Source organism: Phaethon aethereus (assembly GCF_964289735.1).
Source record: "Phaethon aethereus genome assembly, chromosome: W".
Taxonomy (NCBI): Eukaryota; Metazoa; Chordata; class Aves; order Phaethontiformes; family Phaethontidae; genus Phaethon; species Phaethon aethereus.
In genome coordinates, this window is record NC_138581.1 from 21,014,649 (window position 1) to 21,033,501 (window position 18,853).

The 18,853-nt window shown below is 39.9% G+C and overlaps 1 protein-coding gene across 1 annotated transcript in view; it reads left to right on the plus strand.

Annotated features, from left to right (window-relative positions):
• Positions 1-18,607, plus strand: part of LOC309415057 (proprotein convertase subtilisin/kexin type 5-like) — a gene marked incomplete at both ends in the record, with an annotated part of 280,059 nt that extends 261,452 nt beyond the window's left edge. The window contains 8 exons of the mRNA XM_082012448.1: positions 773-916; positions 3,905-4,007; positions 5,260-5,453; positions 8,606-8,690; positions 13,448-13,545; positions 14,103-14,232; positions 15,267-15,382; positions 18,492-18,607. Coding sequence (XP_081868574.1) covers positions 773-916; positions 3,905-4,007; positions 5,260-5,453; positions 8,606-8,690; positions 13,448-13,545; positions 14,103-14,232; positions 15,267-15,382; positions 18,492-18,607 — 986 coding nt within the window. The remainder of the gene's footprint in view (positions 1-772; positions 917-3,904; positions 4,008-5,259; positions 5,454-8,605; positions 8,691-13,447; positions 13,546-14,102; positions 14,233-15,266; positions 15,383-18,491) is intronic.
• Between the last annotated feature and the right edge of the window lie 246 nt (positions 18,608-18,853).

The following is an 18,853-nucleotide window of genomic DNA, read 5'->3' on the forward strand; positions in this document are numbered from 1 at the left end:
ACAGCCTCCAAAACTAGAATTTTTCAAATTTAGAAAAGAAATACTCCCCACTCTCCTATTTCCTGTATCTTCTTATGAGAATTTGACATTTACAACAAGCTGCTTCAACATAGATAAATATAATCAAAAGCTTCCCATCTTTTCAAGCAGAGATGTACTTTTTATGCTTCATTACTTTAAGAATTTTTTCAGGCCTGAATCCTTTTGCTCTTTCATGGAATAAATTCACTGCGGAATATAGACAGGGAGGTGGAGACAGGAATTTCACACCTTGTGCCCTGACAACCTGAACTGATGACTTGATATGCATTTATCTTTTTGTTTTTACACTAAAAAACTTGCCAAAAAAGTAACATAATCTCTAAGGCAGGTGATTTTCTTCTTTCTTTGCTCAAGTACTGAGATAATAAAATATTAGTGACTAACTCAGACAATGCAGTGATAGATCTGCCAAATCACTAGGCCAAATAAATAAAAAATTATGCTGGTTTGGGAGGGAACATTGACATTCTACTGTGGAAATTTTAAAATAAAATGTTTCATATCCATCAAGATATATCCTGTTAGCCAATGAAAAATACTCTTGAGTATTAAACAAAATGTCACCCCTTCCTTAAGTCAGAATTCTGAATATATAGCTAGTTAGCTAAATGATCTCAAATAACTGGATAATTAATGTTATGAGGAAAAGTGAAATCTGGAGCAAAAACTCACCTTGCTGAACACCATATGAATGGTTTCTAAAACTAGATTTTAAATATTTAACTTCTAGGCAAATTGAAAGAATGGTCCTTAGTACTGTATGGAACATCCATCCAGCCTTACTCACCAAGAAGCGATTTTCCAAAAGTGGAAAGAGTGCATGCTAGTCTGCTCGAAGACCCTACAGAAGATTATGAAACAGATGACTATTCAGGTACATTCTTTGAAGTATCATTCATTTACTCTGTGCATTTATTGAACTCATAATGGGTTGAAGGCGTAACTTGAGACTCTGCATATATAAAATGTTTCTGTCATAGAACTTTGTATTGTCAATATATGATCAGATCACAGAATCACAGAATCACTAGGTTGGAAAGGACCTTCAAGATCATCAAGTCCAACCATTAATCCAGCACCACCACGTCCCCTAAACCATGTCCTGAAGTGCCACATCCACACGTCTTTTGAACACTTCCCGAGATGGTGACTCTACCACCTCCCTGGGCAGCCTGTTCCAATGCCTGACCACCCTCTCAGTGAAGAAATTTTTCCTAATATCCAATCTAAACCTCCCCTGGTGCAACTTGAGGCCATTGAGATATTGTCAGACCCCCTGGTTTGCTTACTTGATATATTCCCTCTTCTACATTTTGTGCCTCTTGGCTTTTTGCATTAATTCAAGATCAGGATTCTGATCCCACAGCAGGGTCTGTGGTCTTTCTTGTCTGGGAAACAATTACATGCTGCTGAAATACTAAAATAAACTAATTCATTTATTTTAAATTAAATAACTAATATTAGTCAAACAGAAACAATATCCATAATCAATTAACCTTTCATGGATTTTCTCTGACTAGAAGAACAAAATTATATTTCTATTTCATATAATTAATCAGAAATGCAGTGACACAACTGATAATAATTATGCAGGATTTATAGTAATTATATATAGAAAAATGAATATTCTGAGGCTAAAACGCGGTGCTGACAGAACGTCTACTAAAAAAGTTACATCAGGATTTTCTCATAGGGGGATGGGAGTACTGGGAGTTAAAATGAAATTGTTTCTTAAATTAAGATCAGAATTATTTGTTTCATTATTTAAAGTTTTTTTATATATATTTTACCCTTATGAGTTTGTAAGCATAGAGTTATAGAATTTTACAGTACAGTTAACATACTATGAAGACTGCACTGTTTGTACAGTTAACATCCTATGAATGCACCGGTTTTTATATATGTATATATAAATATATATACATGCACACAAACACACATATATATGAATAACATTATTGTATACATCTCTGCTGTTTTCCATAGAAAGCTTTTAGAAAGAAAAGAAAGCATTTGGAAGGAAGAGAGCTATTCAGGCATGGACTGGATAGATGGCTTTCTCTGGTGTCCATTTCAGTCATCACCACCATACTGTAGAAGGGAAAGATGGAGGAGAAAATAGTTTAACAGAAATTACAAAGTTGGGAGAGACATTCAGAGCCTTGGATGTTTATTGCAGAGAAAGCGAAGAGCAGGGTTTAAGGTTTAATGTAAAAGAGTGGATCCCAGCTCTAGAGAACTATATGAATCACCTAAAGACATTTACCTCAGTTTGCACATGTGCTATATGTGACGGTGAGAGACTTCACTGTGAGGTTCAAATTAGACTTCACTGTAAGGCTCAAATTAACAATTTATTTGAACTTCACTTACAGGTCCAATACGCCACTATTGCAGGTTTTTATAAATACAACAAAGGAATGCACTATTGCAGTTCTAAACCACAGGCATGCTAGATATTAATACCTTGAAAAGAGTGCACTAATCAGAGTCTTAAAGCATGCCAAATACCATACGTATGTTTCTTAATCACTTACCCTCTCTCAGGTAAGGCCTCTCAATCCCTGGGAAGTTACCTTGTACAGCGTCCTGCACAAGGGGGGAGAGAATCTCCTACAGCCCAGCTGTATCGTTGGAAAGACTGTCCCATTTCTGCCCAAACCTTACGGTTTTTATCTCCTGATTTGATGGGTGGGGGCAGGACTCATCTGAGTGGATAATTTTGTTTAGTCTGGTGCTGTGATGGCCCATTAGTCTACACTGACACAAAGTTACCGAATAGTGGTGGAATGGTGCTCAGGGCATTTGTTAAGGGATTACTGAAGGCACCACTCGGGCCTCGGTTCTTACCATGATGGAGTGTTTCAGGCAACCCCGGGCTGAACCGTTTGTGCAGCTCCCCCCAGGTCATCTTCTGCATAGCTGTTAAGGTGAGACAAAGCTGAGTCGATTCACAACTCCCTGCATCTTGCCTTTGTGCTCTGAAACCGGTCTAGCCAGGTGATCCCTTACAGTTGGACATCCCTTACACTATAATACCAACAACATGTAACTTCTATCTCTGATGTAAAGGTTGCTAACTTCTTATGCTTTTGTTGTATGAAACAAACTCACTTTACTTCAAGTTTGCCTGATGTTAAGAGGAATCTCGAGGAGGCTGGCAAACTCAAAACATCTCATTCACCAGAGAGCAATGGTCCTAAAATAGTTATGAGTTTACCCACATGCCCTGTTCCCGATATATCAGGGGAGTCAACAGTCCTCTCCTCCCTTAGCTGGAAGGACCTATTTGAAAACTGTAAACATGAGGTTCAGGTGAGATGGAAGATTAGTTAACTAAGGCATGTAGCAGCACAGAAGGAAGCTAGTCTGGACCCTGGGGGCTGGTTCACTTTGGTTGTGGCAGCTGCCTGGACCAATTGTCACCCACTTAGTAACCAGAGTAGCTGCTAATCACATTATTTGTCATTTATGTTGACCTGCTCGTGAGGATGATGTTGCTAATCATTCCTTATTATGAATTCCAGAAGCCTTTGAACACCTCTGAAGAAAAATTTAAAAAAATATTTGTTACTCATTAGGAAATCATGTTTGGATCCAGAAATAGTTCATGATAGGTTCTATAGTGAATGCCATGCTTGCTAAAATATTATAAATTACTGTGGGTAGTTACTGAGGTCCAGTTCTGCAAAAGTTTTCAGATACTAAAATCCTTCTCTTTTCAGTGGAGCCAAATTACTATTTGGACTTCAGATCACATATGGAAACAGAGTAATTGCATTCTGCATTAAAATACTGTGTTTTAAAGGGTATGAAGTACTGAATGAGAAGTGTTCCCCCCCAATTTTTTGTTTTATTATAGGTCCCTGCAATGCAGAATGCAGTAAAGTAGGGTGTGATGGGCCAGGACCAGATCATTGTACTGACTGTCTGCACTACTACTACAAATCTAAGAACAACACACGGTAGGACTGTCACCGAAATGGGGAATAAACCTTGTAACACCAATGTAGTGTTAAAAGGCAGGCATTCTTTATTCACGGCGCCGGGAACACAGGGGATAGCTCCTCCTAAATCGTGTTCGCTCGATCAGTTCAAAAATCAAACATTTATAGGCAAGATTAATACATATTCATCAAGTGTCCATACAATGATTGGTTAAGTATTCCTCGCCTACCATGTAAATGACCACGCATGCTCACTATAATTTCTTGGGATTTTACTTCCTTAATCTTTTGAGTCGGAGGGTTTCTTGAGTGGGTGGTCTCTGAGTCGGTGGTCGCAATCTCCCCCTGCCGGAATTACCTTTCCTACAAAGTTCACTTAAGCTTGGCAACACTAAATAGACCTTCACGGGCTGTCGGTCCAATATGCAATCATTCACCCCACAGTCCTTTGTTTTAAGACAAGACTATAGAATGAATAATTACCTACCCACCGGACCGTAGAACTGACCAAGGTGTTCCTTCTTTCTGACTGCTCGCTATTAAAATAAAACATAATACCATGATCACAATGTTACACTTAACTCCTTGATAATTAAATCAAGATGGGAAGGGTTAGGTGGGTTCTCGAGCAGCATTGCTGGTGCATAATGTTCTTATAGTTACAACTTGCTACAAATTCACAAACCTATTTTCTAACCCTATTTTATTTTAATTCCCTACCACCTTGGTTACAGGACCAAGAGAAAAATCTTTACTTCATAGATTCCTTGGTGTATATCATAAACTCCTTTCCTCTTCTATTTGCTGCAGTCATGGATAATTTATTTTCCTCTGAATTTGACAATTTTTCTTAGGAGTTGGAAAAAAATAGATAATCAGAATTTAAAGTACAGTTTTCAGACACCCTTCCCTGATTATTTCCTCATCTCTTGATTATTTTTCAGAAGGTAGCTATATATATAACTGTGATAGCTACTACAGCTTCTGTGATTGAGTTTGTACAAGATAGGAAGAGATGTAGATGGTTAAAAATGATACCATATGACTGTCTGACAAAGCATTTGCCAGTGAGATAGCATATGCTGTAGGAAAATAAAATAGCCTATAAGAGGCAGGTTGATGCAATGCTTGGGAGGATTACATTTTAGTAAAGATGTGATCATTAGAAAAGCAGGAATGATGAGAAATACTTCTGCTTTGCAGTCATGGTCCAGGAATTTGGTGGCAGGCTATTTCATTAACTCTACCTTCTCTTCCCTGCTGTCTGCAGGATCTGTGTTTCGACCTGCCCACCTGGTCACTACAATGCAGACGAGAAACGCTGTAAAAAATGCTCACCCAATTGTGAAACCTGTGTTGGAAGCCATAATGACCAGTGCATGACCTGTAAATCTGGCTACTACCTGAATGAAGTAACCAATAGCTGTATTACCAACTGCCCTGATGGGTTTTACCTGGATAAGAGTTAGTATTTCTTATTGTTTCTTTATTGTGGGCTACAGAATTTGGTCTGGGAAGGTTGCTAGAATACTTACAAGCAATGAAGGTGTATGTTGATGTATTTATCTCTTATCCTACTTCTCTTAATAAGTTGTTAGATGCCAAGTGTGATCAATAACCTCTTCAAAAATTAACCTGGGAATCTGCCTTGATTTTAAAAATCATGCTTTGTGGTAGGATATCTTTTTTGCTTGTGGCTGGAAGTAACAGTAGCAGAACAAGGGCAGTTCAAGAACAAGTCAGCTGTAGGACAGAATGGGTTATTGTCACCGAAATGGGGAATAAACCTTGTAACACCAATGCAGTGTTAAAAGGCAGGCATTCTTTATTCACGGCGCCAGGAACACGGGGGATAGCTCCTCCTAAATCGTGTTCGCTCGATCAGTTCAAAAATCAAACATTTATAGGCAAGATTAATACATATTCATCAAGTGTCCATACAATGATTGGTTAAATATTCCTCGCCTACCATGTAAATGACCACGCATGCTCACTATAATTTCTTGGGATTTTACTTCCTTAATCTTTTGAGTCGGAGGGTTTCTTGAGTGGGTGGTCTCTGAGTCGGTGGTCGCAATCTCCCCCTGCCGGAATTACCTTTCCTACAAAGTTCACTTAAGCTTGGCAACTCTAAATAGACCTTCACGGGCTGTCGGTCCAATATGCAATCATTCACCCCACAGTCCTTTGTTTTAAGACAAGACTATAGAATGAATAATTACCTACCCACCGGACCGTAGAACTGACCAAGGTGTTCCTTCTTTCTGACTGCTCGCTATTAAAATAAAACATAATACCATGATCACAATGTTACACTTAACTCCTTGATAATTAAATCAAGATGGGAAAGGTTAGGTGGGTTCTCGAGCAGCATTGCTGGTGCATAATGTTCTTATAGTTACCACTTGCTACAAATTCACAAACCTATTTTCTAACCCTATTTTATTTTAATTCCCTACCACCTTGGTTACATTATCACTATTCCAGAAAGAGATGGGCAGCACCCAAATTCTGAACATGAGGCATTCCCCCAAACTTAAATGCTGTGGCACTATCAAGACCTTGTGCACATAGAAGAGACAGATGAAAAATCCTGCATAGCCACTGAACTGGTACTCTCAAAAAAAATAGAGTCCTCAGGTGTAAAAAGTGCTTGTAAATATATTTCTGGCAGAACTAAGTAACTGCAGTGATATGATTACCGAAGAGCAGTAATTGTCTGCCATGTGAGACACTTGGCTTCAATTTCCTCCTGTGATTGCCAGGTAGAGTGCCTGTGTTTAATTTCCAGCTTTGGCTAGCAAAAATACTTAGACATATATTCAATCAAGTGCTTAAAATCCACTGACTTCAGTTAGCTTTAGACACATGCTTAAAAGATAAATATGTACTTGAGAGCTTTGTTCAACTGGATACCTAACATTTTGCTTACTGTATCATGAAACTCTGTGTTGATTTTCAAGGATTAGCAAGAGCAGTTACTAGGGTTTTTTTCCATTTTCACTGTGGAAAACTACACCCAATCAAGACAGATAGATGAAAATTTAGGATTAAATACGAATGTCAAGTTTTTCTTCTCAATGAGGTACATGGCACTGCAACTTTATCAGGTGTATGTGGCAAGGGTTTGGTAGTGGGGAGGCTGCCAGAGTGGCTTCTGTGGGAAGAGGTAAGGGGCTGCCCTGTGCCAGACACAGCTGGTTCCAATTGGCTGGGCAATGACCCCACCACATGCCAAAGTTGAGCCAATCAGCAAAGTTTGTCACCTCTGTGAAAACATATGTAAGAAAGGGTAGAAAATGTTGGTTGGTAAAAGGAAGAGAGAACAAAAAGAGTGAGAAACAACAGAAGGAATACCAAGGTTAGAGAAAGAGGAGCTGCTGCTGGTCTATGGTGGAGCAGATATTTTGTGTAGCCCATGGAGGACTGATGCCAGAGCAGATGGATATTCCTGAAGGAACTGCTACCCATGGAGAACCCACACCAGAGCAGATTTTCTTGACTGGATTGCAGCCCATGGAGAACCCATGCCGGAGCAGAATAAAAGTGTGGGAAAGAAGGAATATCAGAGAGACTGCTATGTACTGACCATACCCCCCCATGCTGCTCAGGGGAGTAGAGGAGTTGTGAAGTTGAGCCTGGGAAAAGGGGGGGAAAAGGTGTTGTTTCCCACTGTCCTGGTTTCAGCCAGGATAGAGTTGGTTTTCTTCACAGAAGCTAGCGTGAGGCTGTTTTGGATTTGGGATGAAAACATGTTGATAATGTACTGATGGACACCCACTATTTGAATTAGTAATTATTTTTTAATTTTAGTTGGCAATAAATTAAGTCAGTTTTCCTGAAGTTGAGTCTGTTAGTCTGTTTTTTTTTTCCTGCAATGGTAATTAAGTGATCTCCCTGTCTTTATCTCAACCCATGAGCATTCTTGTTCCTGTTCTTCCTATTTTCTCCCCCGTCTTGCTCAGGGGGTGTGTAGTGTGAGTGAGCAGCTGGGTGAGAGTTTGGCTGTTAACCAAGGCTAACCCACCACACTTTCAAAAGGTAGGAGGTCTGAAAACAGAAAGGGAGATAGATCCCTTCAAGTAGGGAGGCTTTGAGATGAAAAGGCAGGTTTTAAGTAATTTATGTCTTCATTTCATTAAGATCAGAAGTGTTAACGTAGATGTGTCCTAGCACACCAAATCAGGTAAGACAGGACAGGTTGCCTGTATGGAAGGCTGTCCTGGTTTTAGTAAGAGATGAATTGCAGGAGGGTCACTGGGATGCATTTGCATTCATCACTGTATATTGCTGCTATGTGAAAAGACTTTAACTCCACATTACAAATAGTTAATCTACATTAAATACAATTATAAAGGTTTTTTATCAACTTCAAAGCATGATTTTTTTTGTAAGGGTACAACTGTTACTTCAAATGTTTAGAAATAGTTTAAACCATTTGATGCTTGATGGGAAAACCTAATCATAGCAGAATATACCTATTTTAGTGTAGCTTGCTGCTTCCATTCCTGATGTCAATCTAGAAAGCAGGAAGTCATGTAGTAATTTACCCATATAATTTTATGAAATATAACCAACCAGGGTTTTCTGGAATGTTTTCTTTTTTTCCTTTGTAGATAAGATTGTTTGCCGAAAATGCAGTGAAAACTGTAAGATATGTGTTGAATTCCAAATCTGCACAGAATGCACACATGGCCTACGGTAAGGAAACAATGGATGTAACTAAACACAAATACGCAGAGGTTTATGAGTCTATGGATACATAACAAAGACAGTTACATAGCTATTTAACCTTGAGTGGTCCCCATTTCATGTGTTCCTTTGCTGTTTAGATTTTAATATAGTATTTTCTTGTGCCTTTATGGCTAACAATGGGTTTTTAAAAGACCTTTCACTTCAAGTAAAAAGAGAAGCCACAGTCATATGGAAAGCTGACGACTTCCTTTTTTGACCTACAGTTGAGGTTTATTTTAGAAGTAAAGCTGGTGAACTGTATTAATCCTTCTGATTCATTCCTGTGACAGTTAGAAACTATTTTCTTGTCTCTACTGTATGTCTTCATACATCAAATCATTTATTTATCTCAAGGATCTTAGGCTCAATTCTCTTATGATACAATGTGCACATACATTAAACAGCAGTGGATGTTTTTTCTTGATGGGAGAACTTAATAATTCATGAAACTGAGAGATAAAGTCCACAAAGAAGCGGTACACATTTCAAGATCTTTCATGAATGAATTATCTTATGTTCCAAGCAGCAAAGGTCAAAATTCTTATAAAATTCATAAAGGACTATATGCTGGCTTTAGGCCACTAAAAATATGAAATCAGTATACGGTATCTGCAGGGCTTCTTTCAGAATACAGGTGTTCTATGAATGTTTTAACATGGAGCTTTTACCCTCTGTCAAAGTGGATTTTCATCTTTCACTTAGTAAAAGCTGAATGTTGTTTCCACAACATTGATAGCTAAATTCCTTTACACTTTGTAAAGGAATTTTCATTTCTCTGTATTTATGTTGCATTCAGATTTTTTTTAAGTGCCTGCACAATTCTTATTACAAATATATCTATTTTTTTAAAAGTGACCCTTTAAAGAGGAAGTATGATCTAAGGGGAAGGAAAGCATTGAATCAAACCAGAACACCAGTCTATTTACACTCTGTGAAATATGAATATCTATTTCCCTCTTAAAGTTGAATTAAATTTGCAATCCATATTAAGATTTCAGAGAATTTTAACAGACTCAGCAGGGAGTTCTGTGTATGTGAGGAATCAGATTATTAAGGTTGGAAGGGACATGTGAGATCATCAAGTCCAACCGTTAACCCAACACCACTGTGCCCCCTAAACCATGTCCCGAAGTGCCACGTCCACACGTTTTTTGAACACCTCCAGTGATGATGACTCCACCACCTCCCTGGGCAGCCTGTTCCAATGCTTGACCACTCTCTCAGTGAAGAAATTTTTCCTAATATCCAATCTAAACCTCCCCTGGTGCAACTTGAGGCCGTTTCCTCTCATCCTAATGCTAGTTACTTGGGAGAAGACACCAACACCCATGTCTCTACAACCCCCTTTCAGGTAGTTGTAGAGCGTGATAAGGTCTCCCCTCAGCCTCCTCTTCTCCAGACTAAACAACCCCAGTTCCCTCAGCTGCTCCTCATAAGACTTGTTCTCCAGACCCCTCACCAGCTTTGTTGCCCTTCTTTGGACATGCTCAAGCACCTCAATGTCCTTCTTGTAGTGAGGGACCCAAAAGTGAACATGGTATTTGAGGTGTGGCCTCACCAGTGCCGAGTACAGGGGCACGATCACTTCCCTACTCCTGCTGGCCACACTATTCCTGATACAGGCCAGGATGCTGTTGGCCTTCTTGGCCACCTGGACACACTGCCAGTTCATATTCAGCCGGCTGTTGACCAGAACCTCCAAGTCCCTTTCTGCCGGGCAGCTCTCCAGCCACTCCTCCCCAAGCCTGTAGCGTTGCATGGGGTTGTTGTGGCCGAAGTGCAGGACCCTGCACTTGGCCTTATTAAACCTCATACAGTTGGCCTCTGCCCATCGATCCAGCCTGTCCAGATCCCTCTGCAGAGCCCTCCTACCCTCCAGCAGATCAACACTCCCACCCAACTTGGTGTCATCTGCAAACTTACTGAGGGAGCACTCGATCCCCTCTTCCAGATCATCGATAAAGATATTGAACAAGACTGGCCCCAGAACCGAGCCGTGGGGAACACCGCTTGTGACCGGCCGCCAGCCGGATTTAACGCCATTCACCACAACTCTCTGGGCTCGGCCATCCAGCCAGTTCCTCACCCAGTGAAGAGTAAACCCGTCCAAGCCACGAGCCGCCAGTTTCTCCAGGAGAATGCTGTGGGCGACACTGTCAAAGGCTTTACTAAAGTCCAGGTAGACAACATCCACAGTCTTTCCCTCATCCACTAGGCGGGTCACCTGGTCATAGAAGGAGATCAGGTTGGTCAAGCAGGACTTGCCTTTCATGAACCCATGCTGGCTGGGCCTGATCCCTTGGTTGTCCTGCACATGCCCTGTGAGCACTCTCAAGATGAACCGCTCCATGATCTTCCCTGGCACTGAGGTCAGGCTGACAGGCCTGTAGTTCCCAGGATCCTCCTTCCGGCCTTTCTTGTAGATGGGCGTCACATTGGCAAGCCTCCAGTCTTCTGGGACCTCCCCTGTTAACCAGGACTGCTGATAAATGATGGAGAGTGGCTTGGCAAGCTCCTCCGCCAGCTCTCTCAGTACTCTTGGGTGGATCCCATCAGGCCCCATAGACTTGTGGGTGTCCAGGTGGTTTAGCATGTCCTTGACTGCTTCCTCCTGGATTATGAGGAGTATATTGTGCTCTCCATCCCTGTCTTCCAGCTCAGGGAGCTGAATACCCTGTGGATACCTGGTCTGGCTATTAAAGACTGAGGCAAAGAAGGCATTAAGTACCTCAGCCTTGTCCTCGTCCTTGGAGACAATGTTCCCTGCCATATCCAGTAAGGGATGGAGATTCTCCTTGCCTCTCTTTTTGTTGTTAATATATTTGTAGAAGAATTTTTTTGTTATCCTTTACGACCGTGGCCAGATTGAGCTCTAGCTGGGCTTTTACCTTTCTAATTTTATCTCTGCTTGACCTAACGAGATCCTTGTACTCTTCTTGAGTTGCCTTCCCCTTCTTCCAAAGGTGATAAATTCTCCTCTTTTCCCTGAGTCCCAGCAAAATCTCCCTGTTTAGCCAGGCCGGTCGCCTTCCTCGCCAGCTCTTCTTACGGCACATGGGGACCACCTGCTCCTGCCACTTAATATTTCCTTCTTGAAGAATGTCCAGCCTTCCTGTACCCTTTTGCCCTTCAGGACAGTCTCCCAAGGGACTAAAGTAGCAATGTAGAAGTTCCTACAATAGGCAAAATATATCAGAAGACACCAGATTACAACTTTGCGACTTCACATGACATGGTCTCTAAAAAAGAAAAAAAAAAGCTATGCCCACATTTTCTTTATTTCTCAGGAAATGAGATTATGTACTTCCCTGTCAATTAACACAAACATTAGCTTGTAGCACCATTGAAGAAAGGAGACAAGCCTCTTCTGCATGAGAAGAGAAAGAGAAACTGAAGGAAAAAAACACCTGAGAAGAACCCAAATTTCATGTTTTCTCGGGCAGTATTAGCAAGCTGAGACTGGTTTTGGTAATGTTTATAAAGAATACTGTGTAGGTGTGACAAATAAATGGAGCCTTGCAGGACATGCATTTCATATTCCCCAGTTGTTCAACACTTGCTGCACTTTCTTGGCAGAGTTATCTATGGGCAGGGCACTGGATGGGACTTGTGAGACCTGGATTTGAGTTCTGAACCTGTTATTAGCCTATTAACTAAACTTGGGCAAATAATTAGTTTTTTCTATCTGTAAAAACATGATAATTCTACCTGCCTTGTAAAGTACTTTGAGATGTGTGGATGAAGACAAATAATAAACAAGCAGGTTTTGCTGCATTTGTTGAATTACTATTTTAAACTATTTTTCTTTCCAAACTGGGATCATATGCACTCCTGAAAATTTCCAGTGGTATTGAGCACACACAACTTTTATTTGATCTAGTCTGTAAAAGATTAACACCCGCTTTGGGTGGTACTCCCTAGAGCTACAGGGCATTTTTAGAGATATGGCTAAATTGGATGAAAACTGAGATTCCACAGAAGATGGCAAACATGTCAGAGAAGTCCTAGCTTAAGAACAACCCCCCCCCACTCTAGGCACCTTATAACATGAAAGCTACATAGAGAGAAGCATGGAAATGTGACTCTTCATGCTATCCTTTTTTCTGTTACTCACTAATTTGTATTATCACACAGAAGTGCCTGCAGGCAGAATACCTCTAGCTGTAATCTTGAGAAATCTCCCAACCTATGCAGATCTGGTATTCGGTTAAGAGATTTGAAACAAAACTGTTATTGCAGAAAGAGGTGATTGTGAATCTAATCTTAGCCTGTGCTGTAGCATGGTGTCAGGAGATGCTGCTGGTCTTTCAAGAGAAGCAAGCATGAAATCTTGTTAAGAAGTCCTTTAGTTTTTTTTTTTAACGCAGTGGTGCTGCCCCTGTGCCAAACTCCTCATGGGCAATTGTGTTTTCCATGCCTGATTTTTCAGTATTCTTTGTCATTGTTTATTTTTTTCTGTCCTCTACTACTTGGTAGTATTTACTATGATTTTGTAAACAGCTGTTGTATTTCACCATAGACAAAACTGCATTTTATTCCCACTTGAAGTGATTACCATCTGTAAATTTATAAAATATGAACAATTAAAGAAGCTGGTGAATCCTAATATTTGAGTTGTTCTTTTATTAAAGGAGAACTACTGATTTGTGAATGAGCTTCTTGTCTTCTGTTGCTGTTATCTGCTCAGAGCTCAAGCACTGTGCTTTTTTTCCTTTTTACAATAGTTTGCATGGCACCAAATGTGCTATCCACTGTGAAGAAGGAAAATATCATAATGGTAGGGAATGTGAACCATGTCACCATTCCTGTGCGACGTGTGCAGGTACCTCCCTGACATTTATTCGCATTTTTTAATTTCCTCTATATCTTTACCTCTGATTTTATTTTATACATAGTTTCGGTACAGCATGATTCCTGACATGTAAAATCTTTATTTTCTTGGTAGTTCTTTAAGTATGGCAGACTTTCAGCAAATATGAAAATCTACATTTTTCTAGTTGAAAGTGCACATACACTCATTTCTTTGCTTTTAATGGAGCTCATTCTAATTTCTAGTCATGCCCTCCATTTTCTTTCTGGAAAAAAAGAATGATTGATAGATTTTTTTGTGACAGCTTTAGAACTACCAATATCCTGTTTTTTTCAGAAAAACATATACTGAAATTATGTAGTTTGTTCCGAAATAATGTAGTTTATTCTAACCATGTATCTTTATTGCTTGATATTACTGTTTGCAATACGTAGTGGCAGAAAGGAAGTAAGGTAAGTAGAACATGGCCTCTAAAATTATGATAAGGTTTTGTTACAGTTAGAGATGGTGTCTGTTAGACAATAGTAGGAACTAGCCATTAATGCAGTGTATTTTCTCTCTGGTTTAAGGTGCTGGAGTAGATGCTTGTATAAACTGCACACAGGGTTATTTTATGGAAGATGGAAGATGTGTGCAGTCCTGTAGCAGTGGTTATTACCTTGATCACTCTACTGAAAGTAGATACAAAACCTGCAAAAGGTATGATCAGTTCTTCAGTGGCTAATATATGTCTCTAATGTTTGGCAGCATATTAGTTGTTATTGTGTACAAAACAATAAATAATAGTTATGAGAACATAAAACTGCTGATATAAAAAATAGAAAAAATATATTGGATACTAAGCAAATGACGGAAAAGTATATTTATTTATTCACTTTAATGTCAATTATATTCATGCAGGTCTTTTAAAAGTGGGGTTTTTTTTCTTGTGCGCATATGTGTGTCCTTCACTTTAAAAAATTTGTAGTGAGAATCTGAGTAGATATGCGTAGGAATGTAGAATTTACAGATCTAGCAGAGGAGCTGTGTTTCTCAATAACAAACCAAAAAGTCAAACTCGGATTTTTAACTGCAAGTTAATTGCTATTCATAAGGACCATTTCAGCTGTTCAGCTGCACAGACACAAACATGATGCAAATATAATATCAGGCTGGTGTCCAGAATAGCTCATCTGACTTGGTGTACAAATGGGTGGATAAGTCTTGGACAAGGTTGTGATATACAAGGAAGGGACATTTTTTTTCTATTTTGTTTTTCCTTAAATACTACAGGCCATTTAGAATCAATTATTATTGACTTGCATTGAGTTCAGGGCAGGAACGGAATTACAATTTGTTAGATTTTTCCACATAAAACCCAATCAATACACAGAATATGATGCAGCCAGAAGGGTGATGAAAGGACTAGGCAGCAGGCCAGTCTTTTCCATCCTGTGGCTATGAGCTCATCCCTTGCATGGATACACAGTCCATTTAATATCTTTGTTGATTACTTCTACATAATTCAAAAATGCTAGAGTAATGCATCTATTTAATAAAAAAAAGTATGAATAAGGAGCAGTTGGAAGAAAGAAGCAGGAGTAGGTGGTGGTGGTTGTTGTTGTTATGATTTATTATAACAGCTGATACAGTTGGAAACAGCAAACAAGCCCTTTGCAGTAAACAAGAGGTATCTTGGGAACTCTTGCATTTGGTGAGTGGCCATAAGGCCAACCTCTGCTGCTGTCTTTCAGGTGTCATGCCAGCTGTTTGGATTGCAGCGGTCAAGGAGACAGAAACTGTACGAGCTGTCCAAGTGGCTTTAACCTAGACACTGGTGTCTGCATAGTGGGAACAATCTGCAAGGATGGTGAGTGAAATTCTCTGAAAAGATCCTTTTTATCACTTCCAGCTTCCTCTCTTATTGGGTTGGTTCAGTCTTTCTTTTTTTATATTCTTGACCTGAGGTCAACATTATTTCTTAATGACTTCAGGTTTATGAAAAGGAGAAAACTACATTTGTGTGTATTAATAGGATTAGTCACACTTTACCTGAATTTTCAAAAACTAATTCCCCCCACAACAACCTACTTTTCCTTCATTATCTGTTTTTTAAAAGTCATTGCTTTCAAAAGAATTTTTATATGAAGACCCTAGTGTACTGCCAATAAAATCACATTTATCTATTTTGCCATTTTACACTGGGGAAATGCTGATAAGTAAAAATTATTTTAAGTACCTGTACTATTGCTTGAATGATGTGAAAGTTTAGCAACAGAAAAAAAAAGGATTTTGAACAGTAAGCACTCAATTTGTGATAGAGACTTGAACTTTCTTCAAGTTCTCTGAGGCAACCAAGATATCATTCTTAATGGAAAGGTTTGGCTTAATTATTCACTACTATTCATTCCTTTCAAACATCACAGTTATACAAACACTTTGATAATGTCATGCTTCCCTGAAACTGTTGCTCTGTGAATTACTTGTCAATGCAGCCCAACTAGTACAGTCCAACAGGAAAATCATACCAGAACAAAGCCTGGTGTTAAAACGTATGAAAAAATATCCAACATCAAAAGTAGTAAAAGCTAACATTGACTCTTGGGTCCAGCTCACTCCATCTGGATTTAATAAGAGATTTATAAAAAAAAAATAAAAAAATAAAAGAAGCAGGGCTGAGTCTTGTTTCTGTGGACCTTTACAGCTCCTGATGGTTTTTAGGCCTTCAAACTTTGAAAAATATCCTCTCTAGTGTAAAGTCACAGTGTAGGTTGTCGCAGTTTAACCCCAGCCAGCACCTAAGCACCATGCAGCCGCTCGCTCACTCCCCCACCCAGTGGGATGGAGGAGAGAATCGGAAAAGTGAGAAAACCTGTAGGTTGAGATAAAGACAGTTTAATAGGTAAAGCAAAAGCTGCACACGCAAGCAAAGCAAAACAAGGAATTCATTCACTACTCCCCATTGTCAGGCAGGTGTTCAGCCATCTCCAGGGGAGCAGGGCTCCATCACACATAATGGTTACTTGGGAAGACAGATGCCATCACTCTGAACGTCCCTCCACCCCTTCCTTCTTCTTCTCCCCAGCTTTATATACTGAGCATGACATCATATGGTATGGAATATCCCTTTGGCCAGCTTCCTGTCCCCTCCCAGCTTCCTGTGCACCCTCAGCCTTCTTGCTGGCATGAAAAGCTGGACAGTCCTTGACTGCTTAGCAACAACTGAAAACATCAGCACCTTATCAACATTTTTTCACCCCAAATCCAAAACATAGCCTCACACTAGCTTCTGTGAAGAAAATTAACTCTATCCCAGCTGAAACCAGGACACAGGTACAGAAGTAAACCAGTCATGAGACCTTTTCATATCAGGACATTAGAAAAAGTGTCACTGTAATCTAGAACTAGTCCAGAGAAGGTCAGATATAGATGAACAAATGAAAAGCAAGTTTAATGTTATGAGCTTTTGGGCAACCACAGTCTCAGTAATCTATTGCAGTTCAATACTGCAGTACAAACATTTGACATATCAGTTTGGTATTTAATATGCTAGGATAAATCTGTCCTCATTTGTGCATGTGTTATGGTTTGATCCCAGAAGGCAGCTAAGCACCACACAGCTGCTCACTCACTCACTCATGGGATGGAGGAGAGAACTGGAAGGGTAAAAGTGAGAAAACTTGTAGGTTGAGATAAAGACAGTTTAATAAGTAAAGCAAAGCTGCACACACAAGCAAAACAAAACAAGGAATTCATTCACTACTTCCCATTGGCAGGCCATGTCATATGGTATGGAATATCCCTTTGGTCATTTGGGGTCAGCTGTCCCAGCTGTGTCCCCTCTGAACTTCTTGTGCACCCCCAGCCTACTTGCTGGGGGGGGCAGAGTGAGAAACAGAGAAAAGCCTTGACGCTGTGTAAGCACTGATCAGCAATAGTTAAAACATCCCTATGTTACCAACACTGTTTTGGTTCAAATCCAAAACATAGCCCCATACAAGCTACTATGAAGAAAATCAATTCTATCCCAGCCAAAACCAGTGCAACATACAATCTCAAGTGACTCCAGAGAGTTTGCAGAAAGAAATATTACTGAGGGTGGATGTTACTTTCTTAGTCTATGTACAGCAGAAATAGTTCAGGTGAAGGAATTTTGTATGTCTGAAATTCACACCTTTATCTTTGACATTCTATATAGTGCTTTTTTCCCACCACATGCAAACAAATGCTCTGCTCTTCCTCCAGTGCAAATATTGTTGATGAATAGAATTCAGATATGAATTGGCATTAGAGCAAAATGCACAGGAATATGATTATATTGATGTCTTACAAAACTCATGGTCCTGTATGCTTACTTTGGATACATGTGTAGTTTCCCCAAGACCAAGAATGCTCCATCTCACTTCTGTTTCCCCCACTCTTACCTGTGCAATTGCCATGGGAAGGGATCATTGGCATGTGGGCTGTACCAGATCCCACCACAGTCTAGGGTAGCCAAGGAAAATAAAGTTGTCTTTTATTTTTTTGTAAATTACCAGGTGTGGAGTGTCTCATTTCACTGCCTGACAATCAAGCACTGGTTATGTGCCTAACTCATTCTATAGGATTTGCATTTCTGTTGAGAGTGTTTTATTCTTTTTTTGTGATTTGACTGTTTTATTCTTCTGTTTCATAAAAACTGAGAAAAAAAACCTCCTTTGCTGTAAATATCACTGTTTTCTAATTATTGTCTTTCTAATCTATTTTTCCTTTTCACAAATGGATGCCAATCATTCCCTGTTGGACCACACAATATTTCTTCCCGAAAAAAAATGCTATTGACTGAAATTCCTTTTGATGGATCAAATTTCCTGCTTACTCCTGAATGGTCTCTTCAACCAAATCTGCCTGTCTGGCCAATTAAACCTTCCTCCACTGTACACAACATGCTCTCCAAATCTTCAACTTCCCCTCCTTCTCTTATCGCTGCCCTGTGGAAGCCACGGAAGAGTCCTGGGCTGAGGGAGGATTCTGTATGCTGGTGAAAAAGAACAATCTGTGCCAGCGGAAAGTGCTTCAGCAACTGTGTTGCAGAACATGTACACACAAGGGGTGAACTGACACCTCCCAGAGTCTTCCTGCTCCTGTAGACTTATAGATTAATCCATATTACTGAAAAAACAAATGCGGTGGGGAAAAGCAAGCCACCGCTTTCTCTCCCTTCTCTTTGGGGAGATGGTGAACTGTTTGTTGGAACTTAAATGGAAAAACTACAACATGCCTACCTTTAATAACTGGGTGTTTAGAGCTGAGCATCCAGGATCACAGAGTCAGTATTGTGTGACCAAAGCATTTGGTGCCA